At 42.6% G+C, this 17681-nt stretch overlaps 1 protein-coding gene across 1 annotated transcript in view; it reads right to left on the reverse strand.

The window, feature by feature from the left end:
- Nucleotides 1–17681, reverse strand: part of SUSD5 (sushi domain containing 5) — a 74247-nt gene that overhangs the window by 13212 nt on the left and 43354 nt on the right. Inside the window, 1 exon segment of the mRNA XM_004419956.3 lies at nucleotides 15111–15299. Coding sequence (XP_004420013.3) covers nucleotides 15111–15299 — 189 coding nt within the window.

Consider the following 17681-nt stretch of genomic DNA (forward strand, 5'->3'; position numbering starts at 1 on the left):
GGCCCTGTGGCCTATTGGTTAAGTTTGGCGTGCTCTGCTTTGGTGGCCCAGGTTCTGGGGTTCAGATCCTGAGCACGGACCTACACCACTCATCAGCCATGCTGTGGCAGCAACCCACATATAAAATAGGGGAAGACTGGCACAGATGTTAGCTCAGGGCTAATCTTCCTCAAGCAAAAAAAAAAAACAACAACATGCTTAATTAGTATATTTGACCCACTTGACATATATAGACCACATCCTACAACTGTACAATAAACATTCAACTGCACATAGTACACTTTTACAAAATTGACCATAAAAGAAATGTCAACAAACTTTAAAGGATTAAATCACACATAATGTTCTCTAGCCTTAGTGAAATTAACTTAGACAAAAAAAATTACTAGGAAATTCCCATATGTATGGATATTAAACAAAATATTTCTAAATCACTCAAATGAGTCAAATGAGAAATACAACGGAAATTAGAAGACATTCTAACTGAATAATAATGAAACTATGACACATCAAAACTTGTGGGAAGCAGCAAATGCTGTGCTCACAGGGGAAGTTATAGCTTTAAATATCTATGTTAGAAAAGAAAAAAGGCTGAAAATCATATTGATCTCAGGAAGCTGGGAAAGGAAGAGTAAATTAAACACAAAGTACAGGAAGGAGATAAAAAAGAGCAGAATTAATAAAATAAAAATCAAACATACAATAGAGAGGATCAACACAGCCAAAAGTTGGTTCTCTGAAAAAACTAATAACATTGATAAGCCCCTAGCAAGACTAATTAAGAAACATTTAGAAAGAACACAAATGAAAACATCAGGAATAAAAAGAGGCATCACCACAGATCTTTCAGATATTAGGAAAGACAATAACAGGATTCTATGATAAATTTATGTCCCTCAAAATTAAAATTTCTGATGAAATAGACAAAATCCTAGAAAAATACAACTTACCAAAAGCGCCACAAGAAGAAATAGAAAATTTTTATATGCCATTAACTATTAATGAAATTGAATCCCACTACACCCAGAAAACTTTAGACACAGTGGCTTTGCCAATAAATTCTATCAAATATTTAGGAGGATAATTCTAATTTTATACAAACTCTTCCAGAGAACAGAAAAAGAGGAAATACTTCCCAACTTCTTTTATATACCCAGTGTAAACTTGGTACCAAAGCCTTGGCGAGGACAGGATGAGAAAGTAATATTGCAGACCAATCTCACTAAACGTAGATGCAAAAATCATAAATAAAGCATTAACAAACTGAAACCAGTAATATATTAATATTGGTAGGCTGAATAATTAAACAATATATTAAAAGGATAATACAGGGCCGGCTCGGTGGCTTAGCAGTTAAGTGCGCACCTGGGGTTCGGATCCCCAGGCGCGCACCAGCGTACCACTTCTCCAGCCATGCTGGGGCCGCATCCCACATGCAGCAACTAGAAGGATGTGCAACTATGACATACAACTATCTACTGGGGCTTTGGGGGAAAAAATAAATAAATAAAATTATAAAAAAAAAAAAGGATAATACATCATACGAATTTAGGTTTGTCCCAGGATTGGTTTAGCTGAAAAAAGGAGTTTCAGAAAAGCATCTGACAAAAGTCTACAGGATAAAAACCCTTACAAATTAAGAATATAAGAGGGCCGGCCCTGTGGCTTGGTGGTTAAGTGCGTGCGCTGCGATGCTGGTGGCCCGGGTTCGGATCCCGGGTGCGCATCGAGGCACCACTTCTCCGTTCATCCTGAGGCCGAGTCCCGCATACAGCAACTAGAAGGATGTGCAGCTACGACATACAACTATCCACTGGGGCTTTGGGGGGAAAAAATAAAATAAAAAATAAATAAAATCTTTAAAAGAATATAAGAAAACTTCCTTAACCTGATTTTAAAAATATACAAAAACTGATTTAAAAAGGAAAAGATTACTGTCACATTCTACAACACAGATAAACCTTGAGGATGTTATGCTAAGTGAAATAAGCCAGTCACAAAAAGACAAATACTATATGATTCCACTTTTATGAGGTACCTAGAATAGTCAAAATCACAGAGACAGAAAGTAGAATGGTGGGTACCAGGGGCTGGGGGAGGGGGAAAAGGGGAGTTATTGTTCAGTGGGTATAGAGTTTCAGTTTTGCAAGATGAAAATGTTCTGCAGATCTGTTTCACAACAATGTGACTATATTTAAATATTATTGAACTGTACTTAAAAATGGTTAAGATGGTAAATTTTGTGTGATGTTTTTTTACCACATTTTATTTAAAAAGGAAAGGATTAATAAATTAGACATTAAAATTCTGTTCATCAAAGATACCATGAAGAAAGTGAAAAGGCAACTTACCTAGCAGAAGATATTTGCAACACATATAACCTCAAAAGTTCTGGTATCTAGAATAATATAAAGAACTCCTACAAATCGATATGAAATAAATGGACAACCCAGTAGAAAAACGGGCAAGAGAACTGAATAGGCCATTCACAAATGAGATATTCAAATAGCCAATAAACATATGATAAGGTGCTCAACATCATTAATAATAGGGGAAATTCAAATTAAGTGATATTACAACTTATACATTAGAATGCTAAAAATTAAGAAGACTGACAATACCAATTGTTGGTGAGGATATGGGGCTCCTGGAACTTCATACACTGCTGGTGGGAGTATAAATGGGTACAACTATTTTGAAAACCGGTTAGGCATTATCTAGTAAAGTTGAGCATATACATACCCTATGACCCAGCAATTTAACTCCTACGTCTATACTTAAGAGGAATGCATGCAATGTGGGCACCAAAAGACCCAGAATGTTCTTTTTTTGTGAGGAAGATCAGCCCTGAGCTAACAACTGTGCTAATCCTCCTCTTTTTGCTGAGGAAGACCGGCTCTGAGCTAACAACTATTGCCAATCCTCCTCCTTTGTTTTTTTTTTCCCCAAAGCCCCCCAGTAGATAGTTGTACGTCATAGTTGCACATCCTTCTAGTTGCTGTATGTGGGACGCGGCCTCAGCATGGCCAGAGAAGCAGTGCGTCAATGCGCGCCAGGGATCCGAACCCGGGCCGCCAGTAGCGGAGCACGCGCACTTAACCGCTAAGCCATGGGGCCGGCGCCAGAATGTTCTTATAATAGTCCCGAACTTGAAATAACAAAAATGTTCATCAACAGTAGAATGAAATATACTATAGCAAAGAAAAAGAATGAACTACAGCTTCATGGAACAACATAGATGTCTTACAGACATAATGTTGGACAAAGGAAGCCATATACAAGAGTACACACTCTATGCTTCCACTGAAACAAAGTTTAGGCAGGGAAAATGTAATTCATGGCTTTAGAAGTCTGGATAGTGGTTATTCTCAGGGAGGTAGTGACTGGAAGGGAACACTAGGAGGGTTTTGGGATTGCTGGTAATGTTCAACTTTTTGACCTTAGTGATGATTACATGGGTGTGTTTATGATATAATTCAGTGAGCTCTATAACCTTTGATTTTTGAAACATTTTGTATTTAAGTTACTCTTATATAAAAATTTAAACAATCAAAAGTGCACACCATATTCCAGGAAAAACTGACACAGAATTTGATTACTGAATGCCAAGGATAAAGAAATAATTCAACTGAAATCCAGGCAGAAAAGGCAAATTACATACAAGAACAAAAATTAAATCAGGCTTGCCTAAAATTTCTCCTCGGCATTCAATAGTAGAAAACAAAAGAACAATGTCTATAACCTTTGAGGGAAAGAAAATGTAATTCAACAATATTATACATTGTTAAGATGTTACTCAATTATAAAGACAGTAGACATCCTTCTTAGGATGACTGTACTTTGAAATATTTCAAGAATATACTGTGTGATATTATGTGTGTGTTACCCTAAGCTGTAAACCAGCTGCTGACATTCCAATCAAGCATTCACAGTGTAGGGGTGGACAGTTAGCATTCTCCTCAGGAACTCATCCTCTAGATGTGGTGACTACAAGTACTTCTATTGTCTGTATCTTGATCAAAGCCATTGCTTTGCTAATTAGCACCCTGAATATCTGAAATGGCTTCCTATTGGTCAAATTAGTGGCCTATTAACTACCATGATAAATATTAGAAATGGGCTGTCACTGGTAAAATGAAAGGTATTTATGATATGGGGATTGGCTAATATTTTAGAGATACCTCTCACCCTTTTTTTTTTTTTAATTTTTTGTTTATTGCAGTAACATTGGTTTATAACATTGTATAAATTTCAGGTGTACATCATTATACTTCTATTTCTGCATAGATGACATCATCTTCACCATCCAAATACTAATTACAACCCATCACCACACACATGTGCCGAATTATCCCTTTCGCCCTCCTCCCTCCCCTCTTCCCCTCTGGTAACCACCAATCCAATCTCTGTCTCTATGTGTTTGTTTATTGTTGTTGTTATCTACTACTTAATGAAGGAAATCATATGGTATTTGACCTTCTCCCTCTGACCTATTTCACTCCGCATAACACCCTCAATGTCCATCCATGTTGTCACAAATGGCTGGATTTCATCGTTTCTTATGGCTGAGTAGTATTCCATTGTGTATATACACCACATCTTTATCCATTCGTCCCTTGATGGGCACTTAGGTTGCTTCCAAGTCTTGGCTGTTGTGAATAACGCTGCAGTGAACACAGGGGTGCATGTATCTTTACAAATTGGTGTTTTCAAGTTCTTTGGATAAATACCCAGCAGTGGAATAGCTGGATCATATGGTAGTTCTATCCTTGATTTTTTGAGGAATCTCCATACCGTTTTCCGTAGTGGCTGCACCAGTTTGCACTCCCACCAGCAGTGTATGAGAGTTCCCTTCTCTCCACATCCTCTCCAACACACGTTGTTTCCTATCTTGTTAATTATAGCCATTCTGACGGGCGTGAGGTGATATCTCATTGTAGTTTTGATTTGCATTTCCCTGATAGTTAATGATTTTGAACATCTTTTCATGTGTCTGTTGGCCATCTGTATATCTTCTTTGGAGAAATGTCTGTTCAGGTCTTTTGCCCATTTTTTAATTGGGTTGTTAGTTTTTTTGTTGTTGAGATGCATCAGTTCTTTGTATATTTTGGAGATTAAGCCCTTATCAGATGTATGGTTTGCAAATATCTTCTCCCAATTGTTAGGTTGTCTTTTCGTTTTGTTGATGGTTTCCTTTGCTGTGCAGAAGCTTTTTAGTTTGATGTAGTCCCATTTGTTTATTTTTTCTATTGTTTCCCTTGCCCGGTCAGACATGGTGCTTGAAAATATGTTGCTAAGACTGATGTCGAAGAGCGTACTGCCTATGTTTTCTTCTAGAAGTTTCATAGTTTCAGGTCTTACATTCAAGTCTTTAATCCATTTTGAGTTAATTTTTGTGTATGGTGTAAGGTAAGGGTCTACTTTCATTTTTTTGCATGTGGCTATCCAGTTTTCCCAACACCATTTGTTGAAGAGACTTTCTTTTCTCCATTGTATGTTCTTGGCTCCTTTGTCAAAGATTAGCTGTCCATAGATGTGTGGGTTTATTTCTGGCCTTTCGATTCTATTCCATTGATCTGTGTGTCTGTTTTTGTGCCAGTACCATGCTGTTTTGGTTACTATAGCTTTGTAGTATATTTTGAAATCAGGGAGTGTGATACCTCCAGCTTTGTTCTTTTTTCTCAGGATTCCTTTACTTACTCAGGGTCTTTTGTTTTTCCAAATAAATTTTAGGATTCTTTGTTCTATTTCTGTGAAAAATGTTGTTGCAACTTTGATAGGGATTGCATTGAATCTATAGATGGCTTTAGGAAGTATGGACATCTTAACTATGTTAATTCTTCCAATCCAAGAGCACGGAATATCTTTCCATTTCTTTGTGTCTTCTTCAATTTCTTTCAGCAATGTTTTATAGTTTTCCGTGTACAGCTCTTTCACCTCTTTGGTTAAGTTTATTCCTAGGTATTTTATTCTTTTTGTTGCAATTGTAAATGGGATGGTATTCTTAATTTCTCTTTCTGCTACTTCGTTGTTAGTGTATAGAAATGCAACTGATTTTTGTATGCTGATTTTGTATCCTGCAACTTTACCATATTCGTTTATTACTTCTAAAAGTTTTCTGGTGGATTCTTTAGGGTTTTCTATATATAAAATCATGTCATCTGCAAATAGTGACAGTTTCACTTCTTCCTTTCCAATTTGGATCCCTTTTCTTTCTTTCTCTTGCCTGATTGCTCTGGCTAGGACTTCCAGTACTATGTTAAATAGGAGTGGTGACAGTGGGCATCCTTGTCTGGTTCCTGTTCTTAGAGGGATAGCTTTCAGTTTTTCACCATTGAGGATGATATTAGCTGTGGGTTTCTCATATATGGTCTTTATTATGTTGAGGTACTTTCCTTCTATACCCATTTTATTCAGAGTTTTTATCATAAATGGATACCTCTCACCCTTATATTGACAGCATAAAACCAGTGTAGACCTTGATGTGTTTGAGACTTAAACCCTAAATGGTCTCAACTGGGAGTAATGTGTTGCTCACCGAAACAATGGGAACAGCATCCATCTGTGCTCTCTGTGCCCCTGCACTGGGCGCGCCACTCTGCTCTCACTGTATAACCTGCTCAGCTCCTGCTAGCCCGAGAACTCTCTGAGATCAAGGACATGTCCTCTTTGCCTCTGTATCCCCAGCACACAGCATGTCACATAGTCGCCATTCCATAAATGTTTGTTGAATGAATAAATGAGTGAGCAAAGAGCTGAATAAGTGAGTGGTGGATGCCCATTTTGATAAAGCTTGATTCAGTCTAGAAGTCCATCAGCCAGGGCATTATTTGATTTGTGACAGTAGCAAAGAATGGTAAAGGTCCTCTTAGTGTCAACCCTGGGCATAATCAATGTCTGCTCAATTCCTTCTCCCTGTAACTCATCCCATGAGCTTAAATATGTCATGAAGACAAAAGGCGCCTGGAATATGGGCAGGAGATGAGCCGTGTTCTCCTCCCTCACCCCTTCTCATGCAGGAAACACTGGCCTAGTATATAATGACACTGGCCTAGTATATAATGTCAGAGCTGAGGATTTGGGAAAGGTCAGCCCACGCTGGCTGTGTGGGGGCCGGCCTTGACCTGGACCTTTATGGTCAGTCTGAGCTCCGTGTGTGTGTGTTTATATGTCTGGAGGTTCTGCCTCCAGAGCTCCTGAGCCTAGAACATCCCTGGACAACAGCCCGGGACCTTGAGCCAAACTCTCCCTGTCTCCCGAGGTTCTCAGGTCAAGGTCCTGGCTCAGAAACAGGTTCTTACTATGTCACAGTTTCCCTAAAACCTCAAATGAAGACAAGGACACCGACTGTTTACAAGTAGTCTACTCATGAAAAAGTATCCCAAGCCTGTTTTTCTCCTCATGAGTAATAGTAAAGTTTGTTATTCACTGAATTTCAACCAAAAATTAAATTCTGCCCACAAGATGGAGAAGCCCAGCCCCTTGCCTGTGGAGGTGCTATTCCTCTCACCTCCCCTCTGCTTTCCTGAGTCTGCACTCTCCGTAATCAGCCAGTGATCCTTCCAGCCCTCTCCCCTCCCCCATGCCCTCCGTGAAATCTGTGCTAACACAACATGGGGCCTTCTCATTTAGACGGACACGGCCAGGAAATATAAACTTCATGGGTTCTCGTGGCAAAAATCAGGTCATTCCCTGCGTGTTTATACTTAACTGTTACTTTTGGAAAACAGAAGACCACAGATAGATAGAACTCAGGAGTGAAAGGAGAAGGTTGGCTTGTGCACTGCCTGCGTTTCTCAGGGGTGACGTGGTCGGGGCTGAAGCACGCAAGGCCAGAGCCCAGGACCTTGGGGCTCTCCCAATGCTGCCAGTTTTCATCTTTTTTCATGTTGTTGCATTTCTGGAAGCCCACACATGCCTTCTTTTTCCCTCTGGTCTTGGCTACACAGCCTTTAAAAATAGTAATTTTGAAAAAGACAACCAGACGAGCCAGAAATAGCCAGTGTTTCAATGAACTTCTGAACAAATATGGCAATATTGACAAGGAAAGTCTAAATTCAGTTTCAGTCTCACGCTTTATTCTCTGAAGGAAGTTAAGTCCAAAAGATGAAGAAAAACAGAAATTGAAGTTAATTAAAGAAAACAAAAGAAAGGCTTTAGAAATGAGAGAAATGAGCAAAGAAACTTACTGAGGGAACAACTAGTTTGCAAGTGAGCCTTGTACTGTCCTGAGGCTTTGCTCTCCTCTAGGTTTAGAGGCCCCCTGAGGAAGCACACAGACAAGACACAGATGTTGGAATGAGACATGCCTGGTTTTATATCCTGGCTCGGCCTCTTTCTGGCTGTGTGACACAGGCAAGTCACTTAACCTTTATGTACCTCAGTTTTCCCTTCTATAAATTGGAGCTAGCTATTTCAACTCAGACTTGTGAAGATTAAATGAGATAAAAGTGTGCAAAACTCCTCTCATACAAAGGGGCACAAGGAGACTTGGAGAGGATGTAAATGTTCTATATTTTGGTTGTGGTGATGGTTTCATGGGTGTATACACCTGTGACAACTCAGAGACTTTTATACTTTAAATGGGTACAGTTTACAAATTAAACCTCAATAGAGTTGTTAAAAAAACAGAACAAAAACAAAAAAACAACTCCCAGGATAGAGATGGCATGGAGCAAGTGTTTGGTTTATGACAGTTCTTTTCTCAGTGCCTAACTGGGGCATGGTCTTGTTTCCACAGCTGTGGCAGAGCGGGGGAGGGAAAAAGAAAGGTTGTCTATTTGTTATTGGACCCAGAGGTGGTGGGGCTTGTGGAGTGAGGTCAAGCTTGGGGTCACTCACTTTCCTGATACTACAGACCAGAATATACAAACAGAACCCTTGGAGCTTGGGGTGGAAAGCCTTAAAGGCCTTTCGGAGCCTGTCTGAACACGTGGCAGATACCCTTTATCAGGGCAAGTTTCAAAGGAGGAGCAAGGGGCAAATCCTAGAGGAAGAGTCTATGAGTCTCTCACTTCCTGGGTCATCTGTCTTATGCTACTCTTGCCAGCAGCTCTTCTCTCCCACCCCAACCACAAAGACAAGATAAACAGCCTTACTCACAACCTGGGGCAGAGGTCACAGGACCACTAAGTGCTGAAGTTAGGAGAGAGCAGAGGTGTTGAGGGCAACGTGAGGCCAGCACAGTAAGGATGGTGAGGAGGGGAATAGTCAGTATGCCAAGGGAACCACAGGGGCGCCTTAGGAAGGCCACAAGTGGGACTCACATGGGCACTGACGCTGGGGTCATGTGGCCAGGAATGGCCACCTGGAGTGCTGGGAGGTCAGAGACTGTCCTTAGGGTACAAGTGGCCAGAGAGAAAACATGGCCTTGAAGGTGGATATGGGACTTGGCATAACAAGAAGCCCAAAGGAAAACAAACATAGCCTGGACGTCTGCTGCATACACACTTAGGGAGCAAAGCATCAGGACTTTTCTATAATTAGGGTAACTACCAATTATAGTTAGACACTGAGAACACTAGAGAGGTAAGACAGACATTTCATGCTGCCCACCTGGGAATGGAAACCAAGAAGACGACGTGTGGATTCAGACAGAAGAATGGAAAACTAAATGGCCAGACCCAGAACTGGACTCTAGGAACCAAGGCTAGAGAAATACCACACACAAAGGGGAGAAAATGGCAGTTAAATAAATCCTCACCCACTTAGGTTAAAGGTCAAGGCTAAATCCCCTGTGCTTAAGTGAGAGACCTCACCACCACCACTTGAGGTGACCTTAACATTGCAGTGAACATATAACCTGGGCGGTGTGTGGTTGAGGCACCCTCCTGCACCATCCACCCAGGTATACCTGCTGCTATGAGTTCATCCCTGTTCATCATGACAAATTTTAAATTTCAGCAAGCTCATTCACGCAGTCCTTACCTTACTAATGGATTTTTTTTTAAACCATCGCTCCACTGAATTGATGCTTTAATGAGCAACTAAGTTCTCCACTGTAGTGGATGCTGTTGGTGTCCTGCCCATGTCCCCTTTCCCAGGCCAGTGGACCATCCCCTAGTGAATGTTGGCAGCTAACAGTTCACAGCTACCCACTTTTCTAGAGAACTGCCCTTGATGGAATGGGAGCCTCGTTTGGGAGGTTACATGCCAGATGCCCTCCATGACCAGCAGCCTGCAGCCAATGACAGACTGATACGGAGGAACTCAAGGCTGGTCCCCTTGCTTCCAAGTGGGACAAACCCTGTGGTGCAGGCAAAGCAAGAATCTAGCTGAGGCACATCCTTAACTCTTTCCCCTCACCTGTGCTGCTTCTCTAACTCCCTTTCTCCCTCCGCAGACCATGTACATCTAAATAGGCTCTGCTTTTAGAGAATCTGACCCAAGTCATCCAGCCAGTCTTCAAATGCCCAAATGATGCAAATTTGAATGGAATAGTCTTCACAGTAGCCCTGAACCCCTGAGCCCCCAGAATCTCTGAGACCAAAGTCTTCTGAACCCCAGGTTCCTTGAAGTCTTGACCTCCAAGGTACCTAGCTTTGAGGCTCTCTGGACCTGAAGAGGTCATGAGGGGAATACAGGGCAGGGACCCTATCTGAAGCTCAGCAGAGGAGCTCCTAGGGCAGTGTCTATGGGTGGGTTCCACTAGAGGGCTTGGAGTGGGCTCCAGCCGCTCATAAGGAAATATAAGGAAATGTTCCGGGCTGGGGATGGGGAGAAGTCTTTGACGACCACACGATGTGGAGGGAGGGTCAGTGGCTGGGCCCAGTACGGAGGAGACAAGTGATTCCTGGAGAAGTGAGGCAGCTGGGCCACAAGTACGGACGGAATGCCTGGGAGCCACAGGTTAGAAAGTTACCAGCTGCTTGCCCAAGGGGTCTCCATCAAGTTCTAAAGCCACATGGGCCATGCCTTTATGGAAGGACCAGCTGCTGGTCTTCAGAATCTGAGACGCCTGCTGGCAAAGACTAACTTCTCGCCCAAGTAACAGACAGTTGAGGTCACAGACTGTCTTTGATTATTTGTTGTAATAGGGGCTAGAGTCAACAACATTCAAGGAAGTGAGGAGCCACGGTCATGCACAAATCCCTTTAGATCCCTTAAGTGAAAGGGTCTGAATGCCCTCCCTGATCAGTGTGAGAGTGAAAGGGAAAGAATGAACATTCATTGAGTCCAGACCACGGGTCCTATTCTAAGTGGGGTACCTGCAGGAACCCCTAGGGTAACTCTATGTGATAAATAGTATCCATTTTTTCATATGAGCAAATTAAGGCTTAGGGAAATCAAGAAAATAGTTGAATTTCTCCTTCTCTTCTAAGCCTTTCCCTTGTCATTTAAATAAGCTTAAGTCTCTCCGTTCTTAAAATAACAAAAGCAAGCAAACAAAACAAAGCAAACTCCCACAACCTCTTTGGCCCTCTGATCCTCCTCCAGCTCTACCCTTTGTCTCTTCCCTAATCCTCATGTCTGCCCTTGGCCCTCTTCCTCACCCCAACTCCTTCCTGTAGTCACTGCAGGGTGGCCCCAATGCATCCCATCCCTCATATACACACTGAAAATACAAGGTCACCAGAACTTTCTTACACTGTGAAGCCAATGAACACTTTCTAGTTTTCATTTACTTGATCTCTGCAGCGTTTGAGCTCACCGAGCACTTCTTCCATCTGGAAATACACACTTCCTTTAAAATTTCACCTTCTTTTTTTTTTTTATAATTTTATTTATTTATTTATTTTCCCCCCAAAGCCCCAGTAGATAGTTGTATGTCATAGCTGCACATCCCTCTAGTTGCTGTATGTGGGAAGCGGCCTCAGCATGGCGGGAGAAGCGGTGCGACAGTGCGCGCCTGGGATCCGAACCCGGGCCGCCAGCAGTGGAGCGCATGCACTTAACCGCTAAACCATGAGGCCGGCCCTAAAATTTCACCTTCTGAGACACCTCATTTTCTAGCTTTTTCTACCTCATCATTGACTGCTTTTCTGTCTCCTCTGAGGCACTTGGTTTACCAGAGTTCCCTTTAGAGTTGGGACAGTTTTGCTCAACTTTGTATACAGAGTACCTAGGGCCCTGCCAAAGGTAGGGATGTGGAATGAATGAATGAATGAATGAATGAATGGCTCATCAACTAGTACTAGGAAGAGGTGTTAGCCAAACCCAGATGGGCCCAACTCCAAAACCCTTGATTGACCGACTCTCTCAAGATGCCTTCTCTCCAATCTGAAGCAGTTGCCTAATCAAAAAAGCTGATGATGTTTGCTTGAAAAACAAGTGTGTGAAATGCTTGGTGAAGATATTCTTGTAACACACACACTTCTTATAATGACACACATACTTTCAATGTTAAATCTACATTGTAATGAAAACTGTAACAGTCTGTATACTCAGCCAAGTGTAGAAATCAGAATTCCTGCCCAGCAGCTGAAAGCTCTAATAACTCTGCATTGCAATGAGAAAATAAACACCATTTCAGACACACAAAACTTGCATTTAGTTCTCATTCTATTGGGGCCAGTAAATAACCCATTTGGCTGGCAGGTGTGGCTCATGGGATGGTGCGGCTTCAGCTCTCAGCAGAAATACAGCCAGCTCATTAAAGAGCTCAGGGTGAGTATGGGTCTGCTTTGAGGTGACACATTTAACAAACAGGAAGCTTGGGCCTTATGCTTGATTTTCTCCAACAGGTGAATGGTCAGAATTGTCAACGAGCTCCTACCTGCCACAAAGCAACAGCAACAGAAGAAAGATGAGGACAGTGCTAGAAGATTGCTCAAATTGTACTTCTAGCACTTGTCCCAGTGTGCAACTTTTTGTTACTAGTATGCAACAAGGCAAGTAGATATGCAGACAGGAAGTTTTTTAGAAGCTTTTGTAACAATTTGACAAGGGAATTTTATATCTATTTAATTAAAAAATAGTGTTTATAATTGGAATATCTTTATTTTAGTTTTATATTAATTTATTTTTATTGCATTTTACTAAAGTATCAGTCCGCCAATGACTAGGAAAAAAAATTTTTAATGGTCCACAGTTTGAGAAGTAGTGAAATAGACAACAACAAAAAAGCCACTATTCATTACAAGATGCTCCAAGAGGAAAAAGATAAGCCACAGAATGGAAGAATATATTTGCAACACATTAAGAAAGTTTTATGTAAAAAAAAAATCCTACATTATGTAAATAATCAATTCAAATCAATTAGAAAAATGGGCAAAAAACTTGGACAATTCACAGATGAAATGCTAATGCCCAATTAACGTGTGATAAGTGCTCAAGCAGAGAAATGAATGTTACAACTACAAGTCACCATGGAGTAGTCACTGGATTGGCAAAAAGTCGCATAATCCTGTAGGTTAGTGAGGATGCTGAACAAGAGCTCTGATACACAGCTGGCGGGAGAGTCAACTGGTCAAAACACTGTACTTTAGGGGCCGGCCCGGTGGCGCAAACGGTTAAATGAGCGCGCTCTGCTGCAGCGGCCCTGGGTTCGCCAGTTCGGATCCCGGGTGCGCACCGATGCACCGCTTGTCAAGCCATGCTGTGGCGGCGTCCCATATAAGGTGGAGGAAGATGGGCATGGATGTTAGCCCAGGGCCAGTCTTCCTCAGCAAAAACAGGAGGATAGGCAGATGTTAGCTCAGGGCCGATCTTCCTCACAAAAAACAACAACAACAAAAAAACACTGTACTTTAGAAAACTCTCTGGCAGCCTCCACTAAAGCTGAACACACGCCTACCCCATGGGCAGCAATTCCACTCCCAGGAACCAACAGAAATGTGTTCACACATGAACCAAATGACATGGATGAGAACAATCACGGCAGCCTAGGCCGTGAGAGCCATAAAACGACAACAAGCCAAATATCCACCAGCAGACTGGAGAGATAAATGGTGGTATATTCACAATATGGAGAGTAAACAGCAGTGAAGACAACAAGCTACAGCTCAGGCCACAATGTGGCTGAATCTCGCAGACAAGACAGCACCCTAGTCTCATCATGATTCCCCCATGGGATCTGCAGGACATTCTAGGGACAAACTGTCCCATAAATTGAGTAACACTGTGGTGCTGGAGTCATTTCCCTCCATAGAGCCAGCCTCCGTTGGTACCCAGATGTTGTGGGAGGTCAGGAAGGCGGTCCCTGAAGGAGTCTTGGGGTGACAGGAGCCCTGTGAGGTCAGGGAAAAATACAGCGTCTGGCAGAAGGTCCGTAGCGTAGGAGTCATAGCCCAGGTCGGGAGTAGGGAGGCAGTGGAGATGCAGAGGTGGGATGCAGAAGCCTGGTACCCCCAGGTATATGATAATGAGGAAATGAGGACATCTGGGATAATCCGATCAGGTTTGGGATGCTCAATGCCCACCAGCAGTCTTTTTAGTCTCAACTAAGCATTCAGTCATGTGACTGCTGCAGGCCAGGGAATAGAGCCAGGCAACAGGGCAGTGACAGGTAACCGTCATCAGTGGGAACAGTCCACACAGCTGCCCTGGAGTTATTCTCCCTGCTTCACCCTCCACCCCCCAGACCCCCATGATTGCTCAGGTGCAAGGGAACAGGACTCACATGTGTGGCTGTGGAGCCACCCTGGTTTACAAGCCCACAAGAGCTCTTGTCACAACTCATAGCATAGCTCTCAGGGTCCCCACAAGGGTCATGCCCAGTCACAAGAATAACCACCCCCTGGGAAGCACAAAGCTGGGGTTCCTCTCCTGTGTTGATGACAGCCCTCCCAGCCCAGTTTACCAATCGGGAGTCGTTTTTACCATAAGCATTGTTGCTTAGTAACATAGCTGGCACTCCATGTTGATCAGGTTTCCAGGGCAATAAGCTAGAACGTTACCCAAGGTCAACTCTGTCGTTATTGAAGAAGAGAGGGTCTTGTTCATCCTTCACCCCCAGCATGGAAAATGAAGAGCTCAGTTGTGGATACAACTTCTCATTTGAAATGCTGTAGGAACGCCCAAGCGGACATGTTGCCAGGTCCAGAACTCAAGTGAAAGCTTCTTTCAAAGAGACCTTTGTGGAGAAGAGCCCACCACAAGCCGCCAGCCAAAGTGGAGGCGCTCTGCTCAGTGTGCAGGCAGGTGGAGGGGGCCAGCCAGGGTCGGCTTACCTTTCCCGCAGGCCTGCACCTGGCCGTACCACTCCCCACAGCTGTTGCAAAGCAAGGTGAAGGCAGTTTCGCGATGGCCCGTGACGTGGCCCGGGGCACACACATACAGCAGCTCATCCCCCATCTCCAAGCCGGTGCGTCCCTGCAGGATGGTGTGTGGGAACGAAGGCGGGTCTCCACACGGCTTCTCTGAGGAGAGGGAATCACAGTCAGCTTTCCCAAGCTATGCAGAACTTTTGCCTCCTGGGAACAAACAGACTTAAAAAAACAACTCTCCCCTCCTTGGGTACTGCCTGCACCCTGAACAGGGATCCCAGGGGCTGCTTCCCCTTCACCCCGCCATCCCCAGGGCCTGGCAGAATGCCTGGCACAAATGAGGCACTCAAAAATACTTGCTGAATGAACAAATGTGCTGCAAAGTGCTACAACGTTGTATTTTAAAATTGCCAGGCAACTTTACCTTGTAATGTTTCCTTGAAAGGAGGATCCAGAGACATATGCTTTGCAGCAAGCTCCTTATTTCCATAAGTGACAAAGGAGTACTCTGTCAAAAGCTAAAATTTTCCAGACTACAGAGTACAGCAGAGGGTGCCTCTCCCCTCCCTCAACCTCAATCCTGGTGGTAACACTCGTAACAGTTTGGTATATACAAATAATACAGATATAGATAGATTTAGACTTATACATACACACAGGTGGCTAGATAGATATATAGTTCTCTATGTGTGTGTGGCTTTTAACATAAATGCAATTACATCATATTACTGAGTACCTGCTTTTTAAAAAAACAATTTTTTAGAGCAGTTTTAAGTTCACAGCAAAATTAAATGGCAAGTACAAAGAATTCCTATATACAACACCCCCCACCCCCCCATCCCACGCACGCACAGCCTCCCCTATTATCAACATCCTGCACCACAGGGGTACATTTGTTGCAACTGATGAAGCTACATCGACACATCATTATTACCCCAAATCCATAGTTTACATTTGGGTTCACTCTGCCGGGGAGCCTCACGCTTGGATCTGAAAACGGAGAAGAGCCCCCGCCCTGCCCTGGAACCTCGTCCTTTGCCTGCCCTCAAGCTGGCCCCGAGAGTCAGTCTTGGGGGCTACAGCCCAAGTCTCCTTTTAACCCCCTGCCCTAGTCCTCCCGTGAGAATGTTTTTACTGGCGTATTTTTTTTTTTTACTGGAAATGAGTCTTCTAGGAATGAACGTAGACTGGTTTGTATTAAAACTTTTAAATTGCTTACGATAAACCTGTTCCTGGTCCATGAAGCAGCCACTAAGGGTCCCACAAGGCTTTGGCCAGTGAGGGAGCCTCAAAGGTGAGGAGGGGAGGGCTCAAGCACTCCTTCCACATTGGCGAGAGCCCTCCGGTTCGCCTCAGGTGAGGCCATGGCACAGATCCAAACACACAGCCCTATCATGTGGAATGATACTTGCAATGGTGTTAGCTGAGGGAAGAGGTTATGGTTACAGATCCGGGGCGGCAGTGGGCGCTCTTGCTCTGGTCCCAAGCTCCTCCCCCACTGCATCCTCTGAGGTAGTTATAAATTCCATAGAGATAGAATAAATTCCATTTAAAATGTAAAAAAATACCTTAGTGGGAAAGATTCATAATTTCCCATCATTAAGTATTATGTTAACTGTAGGTTTTTTGTAGATGTTCTTTATCAAGTTGAAGAAGTTCTCCTCTATTCCTAGTTTGCTGAGAGTTTTAGTCATGAATGGGTGTTGGCTTTGTGCCTCTTTTTCTGCATCTATCAATATGATCATGTGCTTTTTCTTCTTTAGCCTGTTGATGTGATGGGTTACATTAACTGATTTTTGAATGCTGAAGCAGCTTAGCATACCTGGGATAAATCCCACTTGGTTATGGTATATAATTCTTTTTATATATTATTGGATTCAAATTGCCAATATTTTATTGAGAATTTTTGCTCTATGTTCGTGAGAGATATTGGTCTGTAGCTTTCTTTGCTCGTAATGTCTTTGTGTCATTTGGGTATTAGGGTAATGCTGGCCTCACAGAATGAGTTAGTATTCCTTCTGCTTCCAACTTCTGGAAGAGACTGTAGAGAATTCGTATTTCTTCCTTAAATGTTTGGTAGAATTCACCACTGAACTCATCTGGGCCTGGTGCTTTCTGTTTTGGAATGTTATTAATTATTGATTCAATTTCTTCCCTTACATGCTGTACCAGAAACTAGAAGTCTTTTTTTCTCTAATGTTTTTAAAGCTCTTTCCACATTAGTACTATAAACTGCCTCACTCTTTTGAAAGGCTACATTATAGCGCACATTATTTAATCATTACACAGACATTTATGTTGATTCCAAGTTTTCACTATTATAAACAGTGCTACAATGAACAGCCTCTTATGTACATTTCTGTACATATCTTGTTTCATTAGGATAAACTTCTAGAAGTGAAATTCCTGCATCAAAGTGATACAGTGATGCTTTTTTTAAAAAAGGAAATAATTTTTAATTCAAATTTCCTCTTCTAATTTTCTGTGTGGAAAGAAAGCCTTTAGTCCTTAAGCAGTCAAATTACCTAAGAAGTA

This window comes from Ceratotherium simum, chromosome 5 (assembly GCF_057802395.1).
Source record: "Ceratotherium simum simum isolate JZ-2026a chromosome 5, ASM5780239v1, whole genome shotgun sequence".
Classification (NCBI taxonomy): Eukaryota; Metazoa; Chordata; class Mammalia; order Perissodactyla; family Rhinocerotidae; genus Ceratotherium; species Ceratotherium simum.